Genomic DNA, 19,285 nt, shown 5'->3' with positions numbered 1-19,285 from the left:
CTCTGCTCTGCCTTGTGCTCGGCCGCGACTGTGTGGGCGAGAGCCAGCAGCCACTCGCTTGGCTTCCTCCTAGACGCAGACGCAAAGTGTGGTCTCACTTAGCCCTTCTGCATTTTCCTCTTACGTAGTTCAAAGGGTAGGTCGGCATCTTCCACCTCTGCCTGACAACTGAAAAGGAAAGGAAATACCTTGGTGGAGAATCTGTGCTTTAAAAAAAGTCCATAGCCCACTTGGTGTAAGTATGCAAACGTTTGTAGAGGAGTGGCCTGTTTCTAAAGCACTTTGAGAAATGCTTCACACCCTTTTTTGTTAACCCAGTAATTAAGAGAATACTTGCCTTCCAATGCAGTGGCTGCTTAAGTAAAGATGAGAGCGCCTGTGTGTTCTCTGTGATGGATGTGAAACAGTAAGTAACATTTCATCTGAGACTGCCCAGCCTGGCACACCTCCACGTGGCACCTCTTCCCTTCCAGTTGTGGTGAGGTGACTTTTCTTGTGCTTTTGCTGGGAAGAAACTGGATGTGGAAGGTGCAGGGACTCAGACTTGCATCTGTCCCGTAGTTAGCAGCTTTGGCTTGTCGGATGGGTGCAGGTCGGGGGCATGAGCCTGGTGAGGGAAGTGCCACGGCTCTCATGCGTATGGCATTTCTTGTTTCTGGTTGTGTGTGATGGTTCCAGCTCTTGCTAATCAAATTGCCCAGTGGTGTGAGAATTGGATCCTCTTTTCTTCCCTGTCTCATCTGGAATACTGGGAGGCTGTCTAAGTGTCAGGGGTGCTGGTGATTTGGCTGTGATGGGAGCGAATTTTAACTAGGCTTGCTCTTCAGCATGAATGTATTGATGTAGGCATGCCATGTAGCCTGTCTGTCAGCCAAGTTACTAGCTTTCAGCTGCCTTATGTGCATATTTTAGGGATTGCTTCCAACCTGGGAAAGCCCAGTCAGGTCACTGCAGGGCAAGACAGAGCTGTATTCCCATACCCACCTAATGCTGACACCACTTTCCTGCCCCACAAGGATCAGAAGGAATCCATGGGAATCGCTGTCTTCTGGCTCCTGCTTCTGTTTGGGGTGGCAGTGCAAAGGCAGGCTGTGCTTACTCATCTGGCTTCAATGCAGCCACACAATTGCCTCTTTCGAGGAAGGGAATTCATTAGTTTCTGTGAAGTGGCCTTGGATCTCTGGGCAGCAGGTGCTTCTATAGAGCAAACTGTTGCTGAATATTCAACAGTTGCTGTACAAGCGCTGGCCGACTGCCTGTGAAGCACTTGGACTTATCTTGAGCATCCGATTAGATAAAGTGCAAAGTGCTTACTGCTTTAAAGCTACCCGCAGCTGTGTTGTGTTGGTGGTATTTTGACGTTGGGTTTTTTTGTGTGTGAATCTTCCAAGATCATAAGCAGCCTCTTCATCTCTTTTGACTCAGCCAACAAAGAAGGGAACTGCCCAGCAGAAGGAGAAGCACAGTGATTCATATTCAGGTCGTCAGAACCGCATTCTCTTACTGGTTTTGGCTAATGGCATGTACACTGAAAACAAATGACTCAGGACAGAAGTGTCTCCTAATCTTTAACGTACTGTTTAAACTCAAGTTAGTTCTTTTAAGGTTACCTGAATAACACTTGTTCTTGCCAACCTGTAATTTGGTGCATGAAGTACTGTAGACACCTGAACTATGAAGGAATAATTTGAGAGTTTAAGCTGTGCAATCAGACTTTTTCTTTTCTCTCTCTTTTTTCTTTTTTTAGGAGTTTAATTTCCTTAGGTGTGGTCTGTAAGCAGCCACAGTCTGTAGATGGCATCACTGGAAGTATGGTCCTGTGAGAAGCTGTGATCACTGAACAATTACAGCTTCAAACACCTTATACCTTTAGTCAGTAAGGTGTGGATGTCTGTATATTGTTTACTAGCAGTGCGCCCCAATTCTGACTTCCTGTAATAGCTTTCTTAACCTGTATTAGTTGTTTTAAAGGTGCTTTGTCTGTTTGCTTCTACTGGTTATTTAGGCCACAGAAGGAAAACTTTTTTGTTAAATGTGTAATTGTGACAGTTGCACTGAAGGCTGGTTTCACCAAGGGAGCTGGAGTGTTTTCCAAGTCCCGTGCTTTACAGGATTTCTGTGCTGCACATCAGAGGTATTCTTTTGCCTGGAAACACTGCATTATTAGGGGTGTAGTGATTCCCCACCCCTAAGCTCTAATAGCTTAATAACTAAGCATGTAGTTCCTAGCCACAGAAAGCAGTCATGCAGGCTTCAGCACAGTGGCTGTCACTGGTCCTAGTTTCTGTACATCTTGCTGAAACAGTGATATTTTTTTTTGTTTGTTTTTAGCACTGATTGTAGGTGGACCTTGAGCACTTAAAAGCATGAATAAGCAGCTGATGCAGCTGCTGGAGCTGAGCCTACCTGGCAGGATTGTTTGTCGTGCTGCTTGCTTTGAAAGGGCTGGTGTCTTCAGTGTGTGATTTGGCTGCCAGGTACTCAGAAGAGCCGCTGAGACATGCTTTCTAAATGTCTGCTTTGCGCAGGTCTGTGGGGTAGGTGCCAGACTTGAGGAGAAGAGAGGGGCTGGCAGCCTGGGACGTGGTGCACTGCGTGGCATCTGCTTTCCCTGCTGGGAGGAAGCAGCGGAGGGCAGCTGAGGGGGAGCTCCTCAAAGGAGCTTGGCTGGCCCATGTTCTTCATTTTCCAGTCCCCATCAGTCCCTGAGCTCCCCACAGCTCGAGGATGGGGTCAGCAGAAGGGAGGACCAGCTTCCAGGAGGGGTTCTGAGTCCTGCAGTGAGGCATTTCAGAAGCTGTAAAGCAGGTGTTCAGGCTTATGATGGGTCACTGCCTCCAAAAGCTTATTTCTTTTCTTCTTTTTTTTTTAATGGGGCTTAGAAGTGAAAGTTTAGGAGCAGCGCAATTACACTTTGAAAAACAATACATGGTAGTGACCAGCATGGGTACAGTGCAGTCTGTGTAGCTATAGACGAGTACTGTAATGTAAGTAAATATGTGAAAGTTAGTTTGCCAGAAAGCGACATGAAAGAAAAGTGAGCCCTTAGTCTTTATAGATGACACTGCACATTTAATTGCTAATGGACTTCTTTTAAAGAGCGCCTAGGCTGCTATTATTAGAAAAAGCAAATGTGTGGTGATACCTAGAGGGAGCAAAAAGGGAGTATTTCGCGCTCTTCTTGACCTTTACTTTCTTGTGTTAATTTGTTTAATACCAGTGAGATTTTCCTGCTGTAAAAGCTTGCTTAAGCAGGGACTTTGCCAAGACCTCTGAAAAAGACATGCTAATTGGGAGGTAGGGCTGTGCAAGCACTGTTTCTTCCTTTCCTCCCTTGATTTGCAAATTCCAACTTCAGGGATCCACCCTGTGCTCCGTGCCTTTCTCTTTCCCTCCTGGATCAGGCTTTTACCAGCTGGTGCAATTCCACAATGGAAGTCAGGGCTCTGTTGCATTAAACTTTTTAAGAGAAACAGGAGCTCTGTGCCTGTGGGGCTTAGCATGCAGGAGGAAACTTTGGGGAAATGTTACATAAACACTCCCGGATACTTCTGAAACATCTTCATTGTTCTTAACAGTCTTTACTTTTTCAACACCTACTGAAAAGATCTTATTGCTTGTGCTGTCTATTTGTAGATCCCAAGGTACTTTGCAAACAACCACAGTGTCGTTATCCGTGCTTACTTATGAGGATGCTGGGTGCAGGTCAGAAGATGTGCTGAAGAACCTGGGGCTGTAGCAGGGCCAGGGTAAACTCCGTGGCTGGTGTCTGACCTGCCAAACCACCAGCTCCATGCTGAAAGTGCTGTGGTTCAGAGCTGGAAACTTGATTGCATGAAGCAGCGTGGCTTCAATAAACATTACATGGCGTAGACAAAGAGTAAATCCTTTTGGACATCTCTTGGAGCGGTACCTGGGGAAAGTTTCAGGCTTAATAAGTCTGACATGGAAAAGTGGGAGAAGGCATATATACAGGTGTTTATTACTGTATAATGGTGCTGAAGTGTCTTACTGATATTACTTGTGTATCTGGAAGACCCGTTGAAAGCTCAGCTGGAAAAGCATCCAGATACCTGGTCAGAGCAAGTACCCTACAGATTCAAACACTGCTGGTAAAGCTGTCCTTTTTGACTGCGTGGGTGTTTGGTGATTAGCTAGGTTTGAGCAGATAGTGTTTTGAATTTTCTTACATCTCCATATGATAGTAGTTTTCACAGTTATATAAATCAGTATTTCAGGAAAAAAATAGAAGGTGAGACCTGCATTTCTAGTAGCAGTTGTTGCAGATCTTAAAAAGCTGCTGCTTCTGGCTGACACTTCTCATGTTGAAGTGAAAAAGGCGCTGAGAAAAATTGCTGTCATCAGCACAGAACAGCACTAGTGCTGCAAAGGGGGATTTAAGCCTTTCTGGCTCTAGCATAGGGTGTCCAGAGGCTATGGGAGATGACTTGAAGCCGTGCCGCTGCAAGCGGTGCCACTGTAACAGCGTCCCAGTGAATGCACTTGCCAGAAGGGCAGCTGGTGCTTGTGGTGCCAGGCTGCCAATGCCTTGGGATTCCTGGGGAAGGAGCTGGGTGGATGACAGTTGGGCCTAAATATGAGGTGTATCCATGAATGAAATTCTTCATTACAATGGCAGTAAATCTGTGATAGTCTTAACTTGCTGGCAATAGCTCAATGGTAAAGCTGCCTGTGGCGCTTGCAGGTGAGCTTTGGAGTGGAGCTCTGAGTCAGAGCATTTGCAGGACTCGCTCTGGGGTCGTGAGTTACTTGTGTTACGCTGGATGGGAATTCTCAAAGCAGTATTGTGTTGCTATGTATCAAACAAAGGACAGAGTAAAATCTTAGGCTTTATTTTTTTCAATTAAGAATTTTTATTTGTTTCTCAGGGACAAGCAAATAGAAAACAGCTTGCCTTGGCTATTGTGAGTGTTCATGGGACAAGAAGGGGAGGGAGGGGACAAATAGCAAGAGCAAAGTGTTGCAGTAATGAGAATGATGTCTTATTTTAGTTGGTACTTAATCAAGGCATGTGGCTCCAGGAAGCAAGAACAGATGGCTCTAGGTCTTTTTTTTTTCTTTTCCCCCCTGCTCTCTTATATTTTGATTGTCACCAAGATTTACCATAAATGTTTTAACACCTGCCAGTTTTTTTTTTACCTTATAAATTTTTACCTATCCTCAGAGTAAACTGTTAGCCTTATCTGGCTTGATTTTGTTTAATCGATAATACTAATACATGAAGTCACTGAGAGTTAGTCTTACAATTATCTTCTTTCAAAGGGTGCCTCTTTTATTATAAAACTTTGAGCATATATTAGTTCAAGTGCATTTTGATAGTAAATTAGGGCAAAACTCAGGGGCTTGCATGAACTGGCCTTTGTAAAGCAGGTCAGGCTTTTTTGATTTATGGCTTTTATTTAGTATCTCTCTTGCTTACCAGGGCATCCAGAGAGTGGGTTATTGCTTCTTCTGTATCCTGTTAACTGCTTTGAAGATGATCTGAATTCCCTCCCAATTCTTCTTTTGCCAGGGCGGTGAAATCCAGGACTGTGCCTACTTGGACAGTGAAAGCGCCTACAGCGAGTCGGAGCTCTTTCCTGATGACGACGCGATGACTCTGGCACAGCAAGAGGTTCACCATGAGTCTGACATGGACAGCGCTATTGAGAGCGCACAGAGCTCGGAGGCCTCCGACGTGTGTCGGAGCGAGGAGAAGGACGGTGTGCTTGGTGGCCTGTTTCTGCCTGGTGACAAGTGAGTGGTGGTTTTGCCTCATGGCAGCCCTGTTTTGAGGCATGTGCAAAACAAGGGAGGAAGGAACCTTTATGTGACTAATCCCTGCTGTGGGAGCCTGAGGATACCTGAAGCATTTTTAAACTTAGTATTCATTACAGTATAAGGGAGATGGATGTCCAGGTCCTCTAAGTGGCTTAGACAGTCTCAGCCCTAGCTCCTTCTGGCATGTTCTGTGAGCACTCATGGGACTTGCATGTTGTGTGTTGAAGTGAAAAATTTGGGTCTTTCCACAATGGATCACTGCATTGACATCTCCCATATTTAGGATCTTCTGTATTCCCATAACCTTTATATGCTGGAATTAAAACAAGTACTTCCTGCAAAGCAGTGTAATGTGGGGAATGCTGCTTTAGCCTTTTGTACATCTAGTTATCTGAAGATGTAGGCTCTGCAGATTTGCTTTGCAACTCCATGTACCGAGATAGTTCTGTGTGTTTCTAATTTTCCATAACGTTTAGTGCACAACAGTAACTTGTGTTTAACACGGGGTGTCCTGGCATGTGCATGTTTGCTGTTAACACAAGAGTGTCTCTCTAACCCTAACTTGACTCTTCCCAGGAATGTATTTGGCGGGTGCTGGTAAAAGCCGACTGGGGAAAAGGGACCCAACTTGATTTAATCCTGCTTTGAGCCGAGTTAATGCAGTACCACAGGACAGAGCTCAGCTGGGCTTGCTTTGTAAGCCTCTACTCTGTCTTCCCTATTTTTGGTTTGTCATCTTGGTTTGTGCGTCCTGAGCTTCTTTCATTGCTAAGGCAGTCCTCCTTCTCGCTCCTGGGCCTCCTCGAGTGCTCGCTGTGCAGCCTCATTCCTGCCTTCCTCCTGAATTTCTCAGCTGGCTGAGATCTGGCCTTCTCCTACTTGCCCAAGCAATCCCAGAGATTTTATCAAGATAATTCCAATTTTCATCTCTCTCTATCAAACTTGTCTCCTTGCCTTGCCGTTCCCAATTCTTCAAAGCACCCATCCTTATAGTGGCTGACTCTTACCCATACTGCATTTTAAATGAGTTATCTTTCCTCCCAGCTGTGCCATTTGGGCTCTTGTGAAGGCGGTGGAGGGGCATTGTGCATCCTGTACCCTCCTTCTGGGGGGGGGCAGGAACTACTAAGAGCTACTGTGCTACTAGTAATAAATCATGCTTTATCCTCTGAGGCCTCTTCAGCTTTGGTGAATTGGCGGGAAAACACTTGGGAAGCTTCATGTTTTTGTGTTAAGAGACACAGCAGAGATTTTTCCCGTGGCCAAACCATGATACCTGCATGTTGAAGAAGCAGGTAGGTTGTGTATCAGATGTGTCATCCTTCTGTGAAGTCCTTCTCTGAAGAACAGCAAGTAGCTTTAAAGAAAAAAAAAAAACAAACAAACAAAAGACAAACCTGAAAGCTTCCTTCAGAAAGTGTTAGAATGGAGAAAAACACCTACTTTTAGCAGCTCCCCTGAAAATGACTGTGTGATTCCTAGGCAGTTTCCAGTCTGAGGCTGGATCTCAGGATCTACCCTGAGCATGGACTGTTTCAACCCAAGCAGTTTAAAGTCTGGCAAAGCTTATGAATAACTGCAAATTAAAAGTTCTAAGCAACATTATCGACTATCAGGTGGTCCAGCAGTGGTGACTGCATAGCTTGCATGAGAGAAACTTAGCCAGGCAATGCATGAGGGATAAGGCTGCCGAACTCCAGTCTGTTGGCCAGTGGTGATGTTCCAGGGCTATTATGCTGGAGAGTGGATTTTATGGAGAAGTATACATTATAATCCCAACTGAAGCCTGGTCATTTACCTCCATCCTGGTGGAAGTGTTAACAATATTGGTGTAACAATATTGAGATGAAAACAGCAGTTGCAGTTACACAGATCACAGTCATCAAAAATCTTATCAATGCACAGTATGTCTGTGTTACAGCAGTTCTTAAAGAATAGATGTTAGTGTGATGTGTTGAGCTTCTCACTAATCCATCTCCCAGCCAAGGAGTCTTGTTAGGTAAGTTTGATCTGTTTCCAGTATGAGTATTCCTGTCTTCATGATTGTCATCCTTTAATAGTGTGCCAGGCTTGACTTGCCCTAATTTCTGTTAATGTGAATTAGATAAGTAAATTGCAGGTTATAAATGGATCTCATCAAAACAAGAGAAACAAAAGAGCATACATCTGAAACGTTGGCAGGCTTTCTCTTCTACTAATTGCTTTTGGAGGGGAGGGATATGCAAATAATGCTTGCACTATCCACCAAAGGAGCACTGTTGCATCTCTTGTTTACAGCTCACAAGTGTAGTATTACAGGAAGAGGAATCTCTTCTCTGAAAGTGCAGGGAATGGTTAAGAGGCTCAAGGTAGACTCAAAAGAAACCCGGGAGGCAGTATTGTTGAGCTACTGTCCCCTGGCTCAGCTGGTGGAGTTAAAGATACAAACACTGTGCACTGAAGCAAAGGGAGTGGAAAAACTTAACACAATCTGCATGAAGCGTCAGCAGATTGAATTGGTGCCTTGTCTGCATTGCAGAGAGGTGCTGCATTCTGCTCTGTAAGTAGGAACAGTAACATGTTGAGCAACCCCAGGGCTTCGCAGTGTAGCATGTATTTCAGGCCTTAGATGTGTGTTTTCTGTAAGGGAGAAGTTTGTTTATATGAACTTGTATGTGAACTTACTGGCTTGTCTGTTTGAATGCCTTACTGGGGGGGATGTTAGCAAACCTGTGTAAAATACCTGCCTCTGCGAAACGGCACACCGCACGACTGTGGGGTAGTCTGGACTCTGGGCAGGAGAATCACGATGCACCCTCTGCAGCAAACTTGCTCCCTTGTATTAGATGTGATGTGCTCAAAACTGCTCTGCCAGCTATTTTCCTGTGGTGCCAGGCTCTGCTGATCTGTTTACCTATATGTCTTCTCTCTCAGAGGTCACGGTGTCCTGCCATTCCCTACCTGTTTGGCATTATCTTAGGTACTTCTCTGGTAGTAAAGCACCCTTTTCTTGTGATCCATGTCTTCTCTGAAAGACACACTTTGTCACAATGGAAGGAAGGGCCAGAACTCAGCCTCTGTTAGGTCACATCTGTAGCTTTAATGACTCTCTGGCATACGGCGAGCTGAAGTTTGTTTCTGGCCACACAAAAGAGTGTGGCTGGAGCTCATGGGGTGTGAGAGGAGAGGGTTTATGGGGATTACTGGGAAACTCTGATTGTGGAATAGAGTGACAGTCTCTGTCTTGTACGTGTTCCTCTCACTATCCCGTGCATTTTGGAGTTGTCTGCACAGTTCCTGCATTTGGAGTAGAAGTCCCATAAGTACAACGTGGAAATGATGATGGAGGATTATCGAGGTGTGCTCTTTAAAGTGAAATGGTTTGTGTTGATCCAAACCCATCTCACAGTTTAGCTTGTTTATAGATCCTTATGCTCTTATCTTTCAAGGCACTATGTCAAATGCACATCAGATGTGTTTGGCACTTCAGTGTTTTAGCACAAAGTAAGTGGGTTACAACTTCAAATGAGGGAACAAGCTGTAAAGGTGGAAGATTCCATGTGAGGTGAGATGCTATCAAAGTCGGCCTTCGAGATGTTGTGACCTCTTGTTTCAGGTCAAGTCCTCACAACCCTTCTGCAGCATCTGACCTCTCAACTTATTCCACCGCCTCTCTGATCAGTAATGAAGAACAGTTTGAAGACTATGGGGAAGGAGATGATGTGGATTTTACTCCCAGTAGCCCATGCCCTGATGATGAGACCAGAACCAACGCCTACTCTGACCTTGGCTCCTCTGTATCTTCCAGGTGGCTCCTTATTCATTAACAAACCATTTTTCAATTTTGTTCTTCTCTGAGCATGGGTGACCATACCAGAGTTTACACTGGTTACATAGATTCACCTTAAAAGCAAAATGTTATCAGTTCATTTTCCGCCCTGCAATTGACAGGCTACATTTAATAACAAGAGCTATAGCAAATATGTTGGTTTTGATAACCTCGGTTGGGTTCTGTTGAAATAACTGGGCTATTTTGCTTGTAGAGATTTCTTTCTATTGCAAACAGTAGATTTCACATTTAGGGGCTAATATTGGAAATGATCTGCTGCAAGCTGGAAACCAGCTTAGCACTATGCACCAGCCCTGATGCAGTGGAGAGAAGACCTGCAAGAGAGCTGTTTCTTTTTAATTTTCTGATATTACAAATCCTTAGCACTAACCTGTAAGGTGAAGTGCTCCATATGGACAGGGGTTTGCTTGACACAAGCATCCACATTGACTTTGAATGTCTTGGAGAACATAAGCAGGTAGCTGCTGTCTGTTAGGAGCTGGAAATCCCACTACAGTCCACCAGTTTCCTGGAAGTGACCTCAGTCTCTGTAGCTCTTATGTCCTCTGACCAAGTCAGTTGCTGATTTTAAAATCCTTCCCCGAGCAAGGGAATGGGTGAGCAGGGTTGGGGAAGAGGCGAGCATGAAGGTGCTCTAGGATTTGTCTGCTTGGATCAATAGCACATGAAGGTCTTGTACTTCATTGCTAACACAGGACAAGCTCGCTATATCCCTCTGTTCCGCATGCAGCCCCCATGTGCTACCCTCTGTTTCAAGGACTTCTGCAATCCAGGCTTGCCACCTCTGTCATGCATGCAGAGCCAGCGCCCCTCTCCACTGACCCTTCACGATGATGGCTTGTGTCCTTCATCCCCTATTCCTCAGGTTTACGCAACCCTTTCCATTCCCATTCCTGGGGCTCTGTGCACTTCATGCCACGATTGCTCTCTTTTATTTGAGTTTATTTTCTCTTTATCATGTCAAGAGCTACCATTATCTCCTCTTCAGACCTATGTCCACTTCTCCCTTCCTTCTCATTCTAGGGTTCCTTCCGTCCTGCCATCTGAGGGAGGGTGTCCTGTGACTTCTTACCAGACTGCTCTGTTTTTCATCTTTCTGTCTTTTTCTTGGAGAAAAGACTCTTCAGGTTGCATGCCAGGCTCTAGTGGGAAGATGGGCAAGATGAGAGAGGGACATTAACTGAGGTGGAACACACTAGTGTAGCTGCTTTTGCTGCATGCATCACATGGACTGTATACCTTGTGCTATTCTTCCAGTCACCCAACTGATTCTTTCCCCTGACACCCAGAACACGTCCTCTGTAAAGCCTCAACTCAGACAGGTAGACTTGCCCTAAGACTAGCATTGTCCATCGTCACCTCTGAGTTAGATAAGCTGTGGTTAGAGGTGGTTCCCCAAGTCCCTCGTCTGAGATTCTGACACACAGACATGCAGTCAAGTGGAAAATCTGTTGTGAGTTGGTTACTATAGCCAGTAACATCTCTCCTTTCCTGCAAACAGTGCTGGCCAAACACCCCGAAAAATGAGGCATGTTTATAACAGCGAGTTACTGGATGTTTACTGCTCACAGTGCTGCAAAAAGATAAATCTACTCAACGATTTGGAAGCCAGGCTGAAAAACTTGAAAGCAAACAGGTAAGCAGCCTATTGCACTGCTTTTAGCAATGACCCCTTGAAATGGGACTAGCTAATAACAGGAGGAGAGGAAGCAAGAGCCCTCTCCTTCCCTGTATCCCATTCGGCCTTACACATGGGGTGTTCTTACAAAACAGTAAGAAATTCAAACCTTGACATCTAGCCTTGAAGCAAAATGCTGTTCTTCATTAGTTAGTAAGTATTTTTCTGACTTAAGGTGCAGACAGCATTAATAAACTCAAATATTTTAACTAATGAGCTACTTGATTACATAGTGAGGATGATATTTCCAGGAATTTTTCCCAGGAAGTGGGGTCTGCTGTGCTGCTTAGCGCAGATCTACGGTTAGCTACTCTCTTCTCCAGGTGGGAAGGAGTGATCTGGCAGATCCTTAGCTAATGCATATAGCCTTACATACAGAATTACGTTGGTTGGAAAAGACCTTTAAGATCATTGAGTCCAACCTCTCCTAAAGCTGTTGGTCAGCAGAGGTATTTCACTCCTGTGGGATTTTTTTTTTTTGTTCTAAAGAGAACTTGGAAAAATAATAAATCCTGTGGCAGAAGTGACTTTTGGGGTTCTGTGTAATTTCAGCTTTTTCCTTACATTTCTCTCTCTGGCCCTCTATCCACTTCTAAACAGCGCTGAGCACTTGGAAAGGATCCAGTGCTTCCAACTATCAGCTAGGGTTTTTGAAGGAAATTATTTGGTGGGCTTTTAGCTCCCCCTAGAAACTGAATGTAAATCCTGCCTGTCTGCATATTTCTTGGCACAGAGCTCACTGCACTGCTTCTTCTCTTGATGACACAGCAGCGTAGTACTTGATACGAACAATATTCCTGCCTTAGCAAAGAGTCTAACACCCGGACCATGACTGGCTAGGTCTTTGGTAGTTTTATGAGTGAGGCTGTAAATAGCTGGCTGTAAGAGAGCGGTGCTGTGACAAAGACGTGTGTCTGTCTGCACACACAGATACGACATCCTGTTATCGAGAGATGCAGCTGGATATCTTGATTTGGTTCTCGTGCTGTTGTCTGGAGTCTGGTCCTTCATTTAAATGATACTAGTCTCTGGCTGCAAAAGGGAACTGTAAAAATGGAAATCATCTCGTTTCCTGTGCTGAACTGGGAGGCATTATAGGGAAGGATAAACTAGCTATTTATAAAATAATCTAAAAACTGGGAATCCAGAGTAAACGTCCATCACTAACTCAGTGTCCCTTTGTGGTGTGTCTAATGTTAGTTTCGCTCTGATTTACACTGACAAATCTCTGCTAAATGTAACAGTATTTGCAAAATGACTTATTAATGATCACAGTAATTTGTGGCTCCACTCATCTTCACATTGTTAACTGCAGCTTTTAAGTTGTCTGAGAATATTGTTCACAGAATCATTTTTTACTTCACTAAAAATGTCAGTATTATGTGTCATTGTGCAATTCAGCTGGAGTTTAAACTAAGATTGAATCCAACACTGATGAAATAAGTGTTTAATTCCTATATCATTCCTTCTGTATCCATGTAGCCCTAACAGGAAAATATCAAGCACAGCTTTTGGAAGGTAAGAGTCTTTAACTTTTTTATGAATACATGTGGAATCACCTGTAACAATTGCTTAAGTGGGGGTGGGAGGAGAGAGGAGGGATAAGTTTAGGAAAATAAAAATGTGCCGAGACGAGTTTTCAAAGGAAGGGGCCTGTATTTGGTTGGGGATGTTACAGAATGTAGAAGCCACTGCTAGTCTTGGAGCAGGCCGCTGAACTGGAAAGAGCTCTGTTAAGAACATACATAGTCGCTCCCTTGTCTGCCAGCTTTCTTCCTTTATACTGCTGTTCTATCAGTCCAGCTACTGCTTCTTTCACCCTTGTAATGTGGGCCTTTTTGTTGCTGAAATGCAAAGGAAAGCAAGAGCATCCCTTTAAAAAGGACATAACGGAATTGTGATCTTCCTTTTTTCTGAATGAACCAGCTGTGGGCTGGGCAGGGCTGTAAATTTCAAGAGTATTTTAGATAATCTCTGGTGTTATGTATTCTGACTCTATTCTGTAGTGGGAACTGCTTGAGATTTCTTTTTTCTGGTTGTTTTGGTTTTTTTAAAAGAACTTCTTACTGTATGAAATTTTCTCGATTAACTGTACCAACCAGTGCGCAGTGGTGAGCTTTTTTTTAAATTTCTAAAAAGGCAAATGCAACTCAGTATACAGTGTGACTAAGGCTGAGTAGTTTTTAAACTATGTTAATGCTGGTAGCAGATCCTATCAAAAGCAACAAAGAACTCACACTCTAGAACTAATGTCATTGATTGTGCTCAGCATAACTTCATTTAGCCACCAGTCTCTTGTAAGACTTATGCTTAAACAGTTGTAATTGTCACTGAAATGATTGCACAGATTTTAGCACTGGATGTTCAAAGTGCAAAGCCAGGCTGTAAGACAGTACCCAGACACTTTCTCCTCCATCCTCGTCAGGCAAAATAATTGTCCTTCTAATCTTTCAGACAGCTCTTCCACAACAGTAACTTCAGCAGCAGTAATGGCAGCACAGAAGACCTGTTCAGAGACAGTATAGACTCCTGTGATAATGATATAACTGAAAAGGTGAGAAGCTGTGTGCATTGCGATCAATGTACCCAGCAAAGTCCTGCTGGAGACGTGCATCAATTGACAAAACTCTCTTCCTCACAGTTACCAGTGACCTGAAGTAGCTCATTGGAAATGTCGTTGATACTCCATTAATGTTATGACTTTGCTTCACAAAAATGCAACAACTGTGCAAGTACAGATCTAGCCATTGTATTAGTATGTCTTTATTGTATATTTGCATTGCTCACCTTCAGGGAAGATGCAGGGTCTGGGGAAGTCAGAATTTCAGAGCTTAATTTCCCTGCTGGTTTTGTAGGGAAGCATGCCCCCTTTAAAAAGGGTGGCATAGCTAAATGCCCCACGCAGACATTACAGTAAGGGGGTGTATCAACAGGAACAGTAAGAGGGTGCATGAAGAGAAATTCAAACTCTCAGTTCTTTTCCACTCCCCTTCCAGGTAACGTACCTAGAAAAAAAGGTGACGGAACTGGAGAACGATAGCCTGACAAACGGTGACCTGAAGAGCAAACTGAAACAAGAGAACACGCAGCTAGTTCACAGGTAATAAAGCAGGGAGCCAGTTCTCTTTATCATGTCAGAGCAGAGCTAGAACAAAGTTGTAGGGAAGGAGCATCTCTACCTGTAAAATATAACCAAGTCTTCTGCCTTAATGCTGACAGGCAAAATAAGATAAGGCTTCATCTGAGAAGTCCAAGTGAAATAGGGCCCTTGCTGAATTTTCAGCAAACAGAGATCTTACAAGCAAGTTTCTTGGTACAGAGATGTTACTGGCTCGTACAGAGCAAGCTCTTCTGTTACAAAAGAGGTTACCACTGGATTTTTTCCTGCACATAGCAAGAGCAAAAGGCTGGATCATAGTCCCAACTTCTTGAGACTGAGAATGAAAGGATAATAGATGAACTGATACTACTTAATTCTATGCTATTTGGAAGATTAAATACCAAGAGAGAGATTGGGAGAGGTTAAATGCCAAGAGAGATAGTGAAGTAGAATGCAATAAAGGCATGGGGAGGAAAGAGAGAAGCAATGAAGTTGCACAAATAATTTTTTTAAGTACTTTTGAAGCTGTTACTGAAGTGAGGTCTGGTTTCCTCAGAGTTCATGAGCTAGAAGAACTATTGAAAGACCAAGAGACATCAGCAGAACAGACACTGGAAGAAGAGATAAAGAGACATCGAGAAGCATATAGCAAGTATGAAAAAGAGAAAGGCACCGAAATTGAACTGCTAAATACAAGGTAACAAACATCTTAATGCCACCCAGAACAGAGCGCAGGTTCCTCTTTTCTTCATTTTTACTTTGCATGTAAACGTAGGCTGTTCACAACCAGACAGTGCACAGATGGTTACAGGTTAGTAGTTCTATCGAGTAGCTGTGCAGTTGCATGTCTAATGCCCAAAAGCTTGGAGGATGCTTTACATTAATTCTTTAATCCACGTGGCCCATGTAGACAGCTTAGCTGGATATTTGGCGTGGATTCAAGGAGGGAATTGTGACCAGCTGTAGCAAACAGTTGTGTCTGCATTTGTTTCTTCCTACTTAATTCTTTTTTAGATACTTGTTGTTAGGAGCATGAGAATCTGAGTGTCAGTTTAGCATTTTTGACCCTAAAAACAAACGAACAAACAAAAAGCACCCAATAGCTCATGATAAAAACCAGTAAGATTAGAAAGATTTTCTTGTTTGGTCTTTCTATCAAGTGCAAGTGAAATGGCTTTTTAGAACATGCCATTTTGCATTTCTGCATTCTTGAAGATTTGCTGTAAGATTTTTGTTATTGTCACAGGGTTCAGCAACTGGAAGAAGAAAATGGTGAGCTGAAAAGCACTGTCACACGGCTGAAATCACAAACGGAGAGATTAGATGAGGTAACAAAACTCCTGAGCACTTGAGCAATTTAACAGCAGGTTGATTTGTGTAAGAGCAAATTCATATAGTGATTGACCCAGATTCTTTAAGTTGCCTTCCCTAAACCAGAATATTGATGGAATTGGAACATTGGTCACCTTTAGTGGCAGGAATGCTGAGACACATGCCAGCTTATGACCAGTTGTGTCTGTAGATTCGTGTTGTAAAACTGAAGATGGCTTATGCACTTGCAAGCTAGCTATGAAGTTCCCCATTTATTCTAGGAAAGGCAACGGATGTCAGATCGGTTGGAAGACACTAGTCTGCGACTGAAGGATGAGATGGATTTGTACAAGAGAATGATGGACAAGCTGCGGCAGAACAGGCTGGAATTTAACAAGGAGAGGGAAGCCACACAGGAGGTAGGTGTGAAGAAGGACTTAAGACCAAGCAATGCATCTCCTGTGCATGGAAGCCCATCTAAAAAAGAGTGGACAGACAGGATGAACTCTGAAAATACACCACCAGTAAATGTACTACTGGATTGTGTTTCTACTGTGGCGGGGAGAGTACCCATAGGGTGGTGGATGCTGCAAGAATACCTAATAAATGGCATCCCTGACCCAAAGGGCGTACAACTCTTTGAGAACTTGCAGCCTTGAATGTGTGCCCTAAAATTTCCTTTACTAAATTTGCAAGGGGAATTATGCCTCTCAGACATGAAGCTTAGAGATCAGAGCTGCTTCCAGCTCTGAAGCAGTTTATAACCTGTGCTTCCATAGAAGAGCAAGTGGCTGTGTTGTAGGAATGCCCGACCTCAATGGGGCTCACACAGTGCTTGTGTGGGAGTACAGAGCTGCAGCACAGAGATGGCTGCTGCCAGGGTGGGCTCGTTGTGCAGGGGCTGGAGAGACATGGCCTGTTTGCATGCCCACAGCTCATTGAAGACTTGCGGAAGGAACTGGAGCACCTGCAGCTGTACAAGCTGGAATGTGAGCGTCCTGGACGTGGGAGAAGTTCTTCATCCAGCGTGAGTGAATTCAATGCCAAAACCAGAGAAGTGGAAATGGAGCATGAAATAAAACGGCTGAAGCAGGTGAGCAGAGAAGGGCTTCTTGATCCACATGAAATGTGCAGAACTGCTTTGAAAAATACCTGTAGCTGCAACCCCTAGCACACTGCCTTTAGATTTTGTTCCTCCCTTCCCCCACAAGCACAAGACCTACATTGCATCTGTCTAGGATGTCTTTGCACAGGTGATGTAAATCGTGCATGTAGGAAACACCTGTGATTCAGGCAGGGAGAACTTGTCACTGGTGATAAGAGAGTTACTGTTAGCTTGCAGCCTTACCGTATGTCATCTAAGCTACCTGTGATTTTTTTTAAATTTATTTATTTTTTTAGTGAAACCTTGTAAACTTTTGCAACTTAAAACCAATGTCTTTTCATCTTTAAATAGGAGAATCAGAAACTTCGTGACCAAAATGATGATCTTAATGGACAGATCCTAAGTCTTAGTCTTTATGAAGCTAAAAATCTCTTTGCAACACAAACAAAAGCCCAATCACTGGCTGCTGAAATTGATTCTGCATCAAGAGATGAGGTAATGTGCTTTTTTAATCAATGAAACGTATGAGTTTTTCAATGTAATTAACTGTCAAGGTTGAACTATCTATCTGAAGCTGAAAAACAAAGAACAGAGAAATCTGCTTTGCTAGGAGCTCAAGAGTCTTAGAAGATTGCCTTAAATCTAACACTGATTTTGGACACTCCTTTTGATATAACTCTTCAATTTTTTGAGACACACAAATGGGAATTATTAAAATCTCAGTGAACTGTTTTACAATGGACTTATTGTAACATCTTCTATCTTACAGGGTATTGTGGTATTATGAAATGGATCTCATACAGAAATTACCATAACTAGTTACTTAAATTTTCACTTTCTGTTTTAGATTTAGTTCTAAGTTACTTCGTAGCAAGCTCTCACTTAGATCTAAATTTGAGCTATATATTTCCTGTAGCAGAGCTGAATTCTTGGACAAAGTAGGTAGTGTGCAAGTAATAACCTGGTAATGCTTTGGAAGATATTACAGGAGACCCATTGGTAGGTGGGCTGAGTCAAGCTGGTACAGCTTCCTTTAAGCTCCAGGACAGATCATGAGATCAGGCCAAGGTAATTGCTCCCAGACTAAAAGACAGGTTAGTGATGGAGGAGATGAAAGGGAATTGTTTGCCTTCTATGCTTTATTTCTTCTGGACAGAACTTCCCATTTCTTCTTCAAGAGGAGTCCTGAGACAAATCCTTTTACGCAGTCTGTACTTGAATGACCCTGTTAGCCTTCGCTCCTGCGCAGTCCCTTGAAGTGAAGTGCATACTTGAGTTTCTTGTTGAACCAGAGCACTGTGAAGAAAGGCTGTTTAATTGTTGAACTCTAATTAGGTAAAAGCAAATTGAGCTTTTGCTATTGTCAAGGCAAATCTTTATTTCTTCTTTGCAATCTCCTGGCTCTGGCGCATGCAATGCCCAGCGTTCCCCCTCTAAAGGAGGAAAGTACCTTACAACTGTGGCCCAGGCTTAGTAAACCTCACAGACCTGCCCTGTGACATTTTTCCTGTATAATCAAAATGAAGGTAAGAACCTGTAGATTCAGGGTGGGACGTCTATGAAGGCTAATGAAAATGGACACCCAAATCACATTAGCTTTAGGAGGATCTGGGGCTCTGAGACTCCTGGTCAGCTTTCTCAGTTTGGCATTAAACATGCGGAGTATAAAATGCAAGCAGTCTTCATCTTTGGAGAGTTTGAGGGGTCTTTCACAGCTCTAAGGTCTAGTGAAACACATATTTAAAATACAACATAGAATATTTAGTGCGTTGTTCTTGAGTATGTAGCTGTGTTGTTTTGGCAGGATTTTTGAGAAGACAGAGTATGCACATGGTACAGAGGCAGCCCATATTGTTCCCATTGCAAAACACTGAAATCCTTGTTCTGTTCAGCAGCCTGTCATGAAAAGTGCTTCAGGTTTCAGTAGACATGAAAAAAATTGAGTATCACGAAGCCTTTGCACTGAGATGAGGAAGCTCGTCCATGGTGTGGATGCAGGCTAGATTGGTGTGTTAGGTAGGAAATTTGTTTCAGATGACCTGCCAAAAGATTTCTGGTGATGGCAGTTCACCACCTTCCTTTACTATAAAGATCTTTGACATACAGATTGTTTCTAATAGAGATACAGGAAGGTAGAATACCTATCACAAAAGGGAATTAGTGATCCTGAGCAGGCACTAGTCTCTCACCTGTCTGAATTTCATGCTATTATGTAAACCAGTGAGAATATTTCAAGATTAACTTCAAAAATGTTGTGTTTCAGCTCATGGAAGCCCTTAAAGAACAGGAAGAAATAAATTACAGATTGCGACAGTATATGGACAAGATCATTTTGGCAATCCTAGACCACAACCCGTCTATCTTAGAAATAAAGAATTGAAGAGAATAAGAAAAGCAGCAACTGCCTGATATTTCTGCACATGCCACTGGATCTAAACAACACTCTGATACTGTAAATTAATCTATAAATATATATATATA

General features: G+C 43.3%; 1 protein-coding gene across 8 annotated transcripts in view; it reads left to right on the top strand.

Annotated features, from left to right (window-relative positions):
* The window catches only part of RAB11FIP4 (RAB11 family interacting protein 4), a 125,057-nt gene extending 105,772 nt beyond the window's left edge, over positions 1-19,285 (top strand). For 7 of the 8 annotated variants that reach the window (XM_063351846.1, XM_063351852.1, XM_063351848.1 and 4 more), the window contains 12 exons: positions 5,534-5,757; positions 9,377-9,568; positions 11,112-11,246; positions 12,771-12,806; positions 13,743-13,842; positions 14,285-14,388; positions 14,945-15,085; positions 15,635-15,716; positions 15,981-16,118; positions 16,634-16,792; positions 17,156-17,299; positions 19,068-19,285. In XM_063351846.1, the coding sequence (XP_063207916.1) occupies positions 5,534-5,757; positions 9,377-9,568; positions 11,112-11,246; positions 12,771-12,806; positions 13,743-13,842; positions 14,285-14,388; positions 14,945-15,085; positions 15,635-15,716; positions 15,981-16,118; positions 16,634-16,792; positions 17,156-17,299; positions 19,068-19,184 (1,572 nt within the window). In that variant the 3' untranslated portion in view covers positions 19,185-19,285. The remainder of the gene's footprint in view (positions 1-5,533; positions 5,758-9,376; positions 9,569-11,111; positions 11,247-12,770; positions 12,807-13,742; positions 13,843-14,284; positions 14,389-14,944; positions 15,086-15,634; positions 15,717-15,980; positions 16,119-16,633; positions 16,793-17,155; positions 17,300-19,067) is intronic. The other variant, XM_063351847.1, reaches the window with a different exon arrangement.

This window comes from Chroicocephalus ridibundus, chromosome 14, assembly GCF_963924245.1.
Source record: "Chroicocephalus ridibundus chromosome 14, bChrRid1.1, whole genome shotgun sequence".
In the NCBI taxonomy this organism is placed as follows: Eukaryota; Metazoa; Chordata; class Aves; order Charadriiformes; family Laridae; genus Chroicocephalus; species Chroicocephalus ridibundus.
This window is presented reverse-complemented; position numbering and strand designations above follow the sequence as displayed.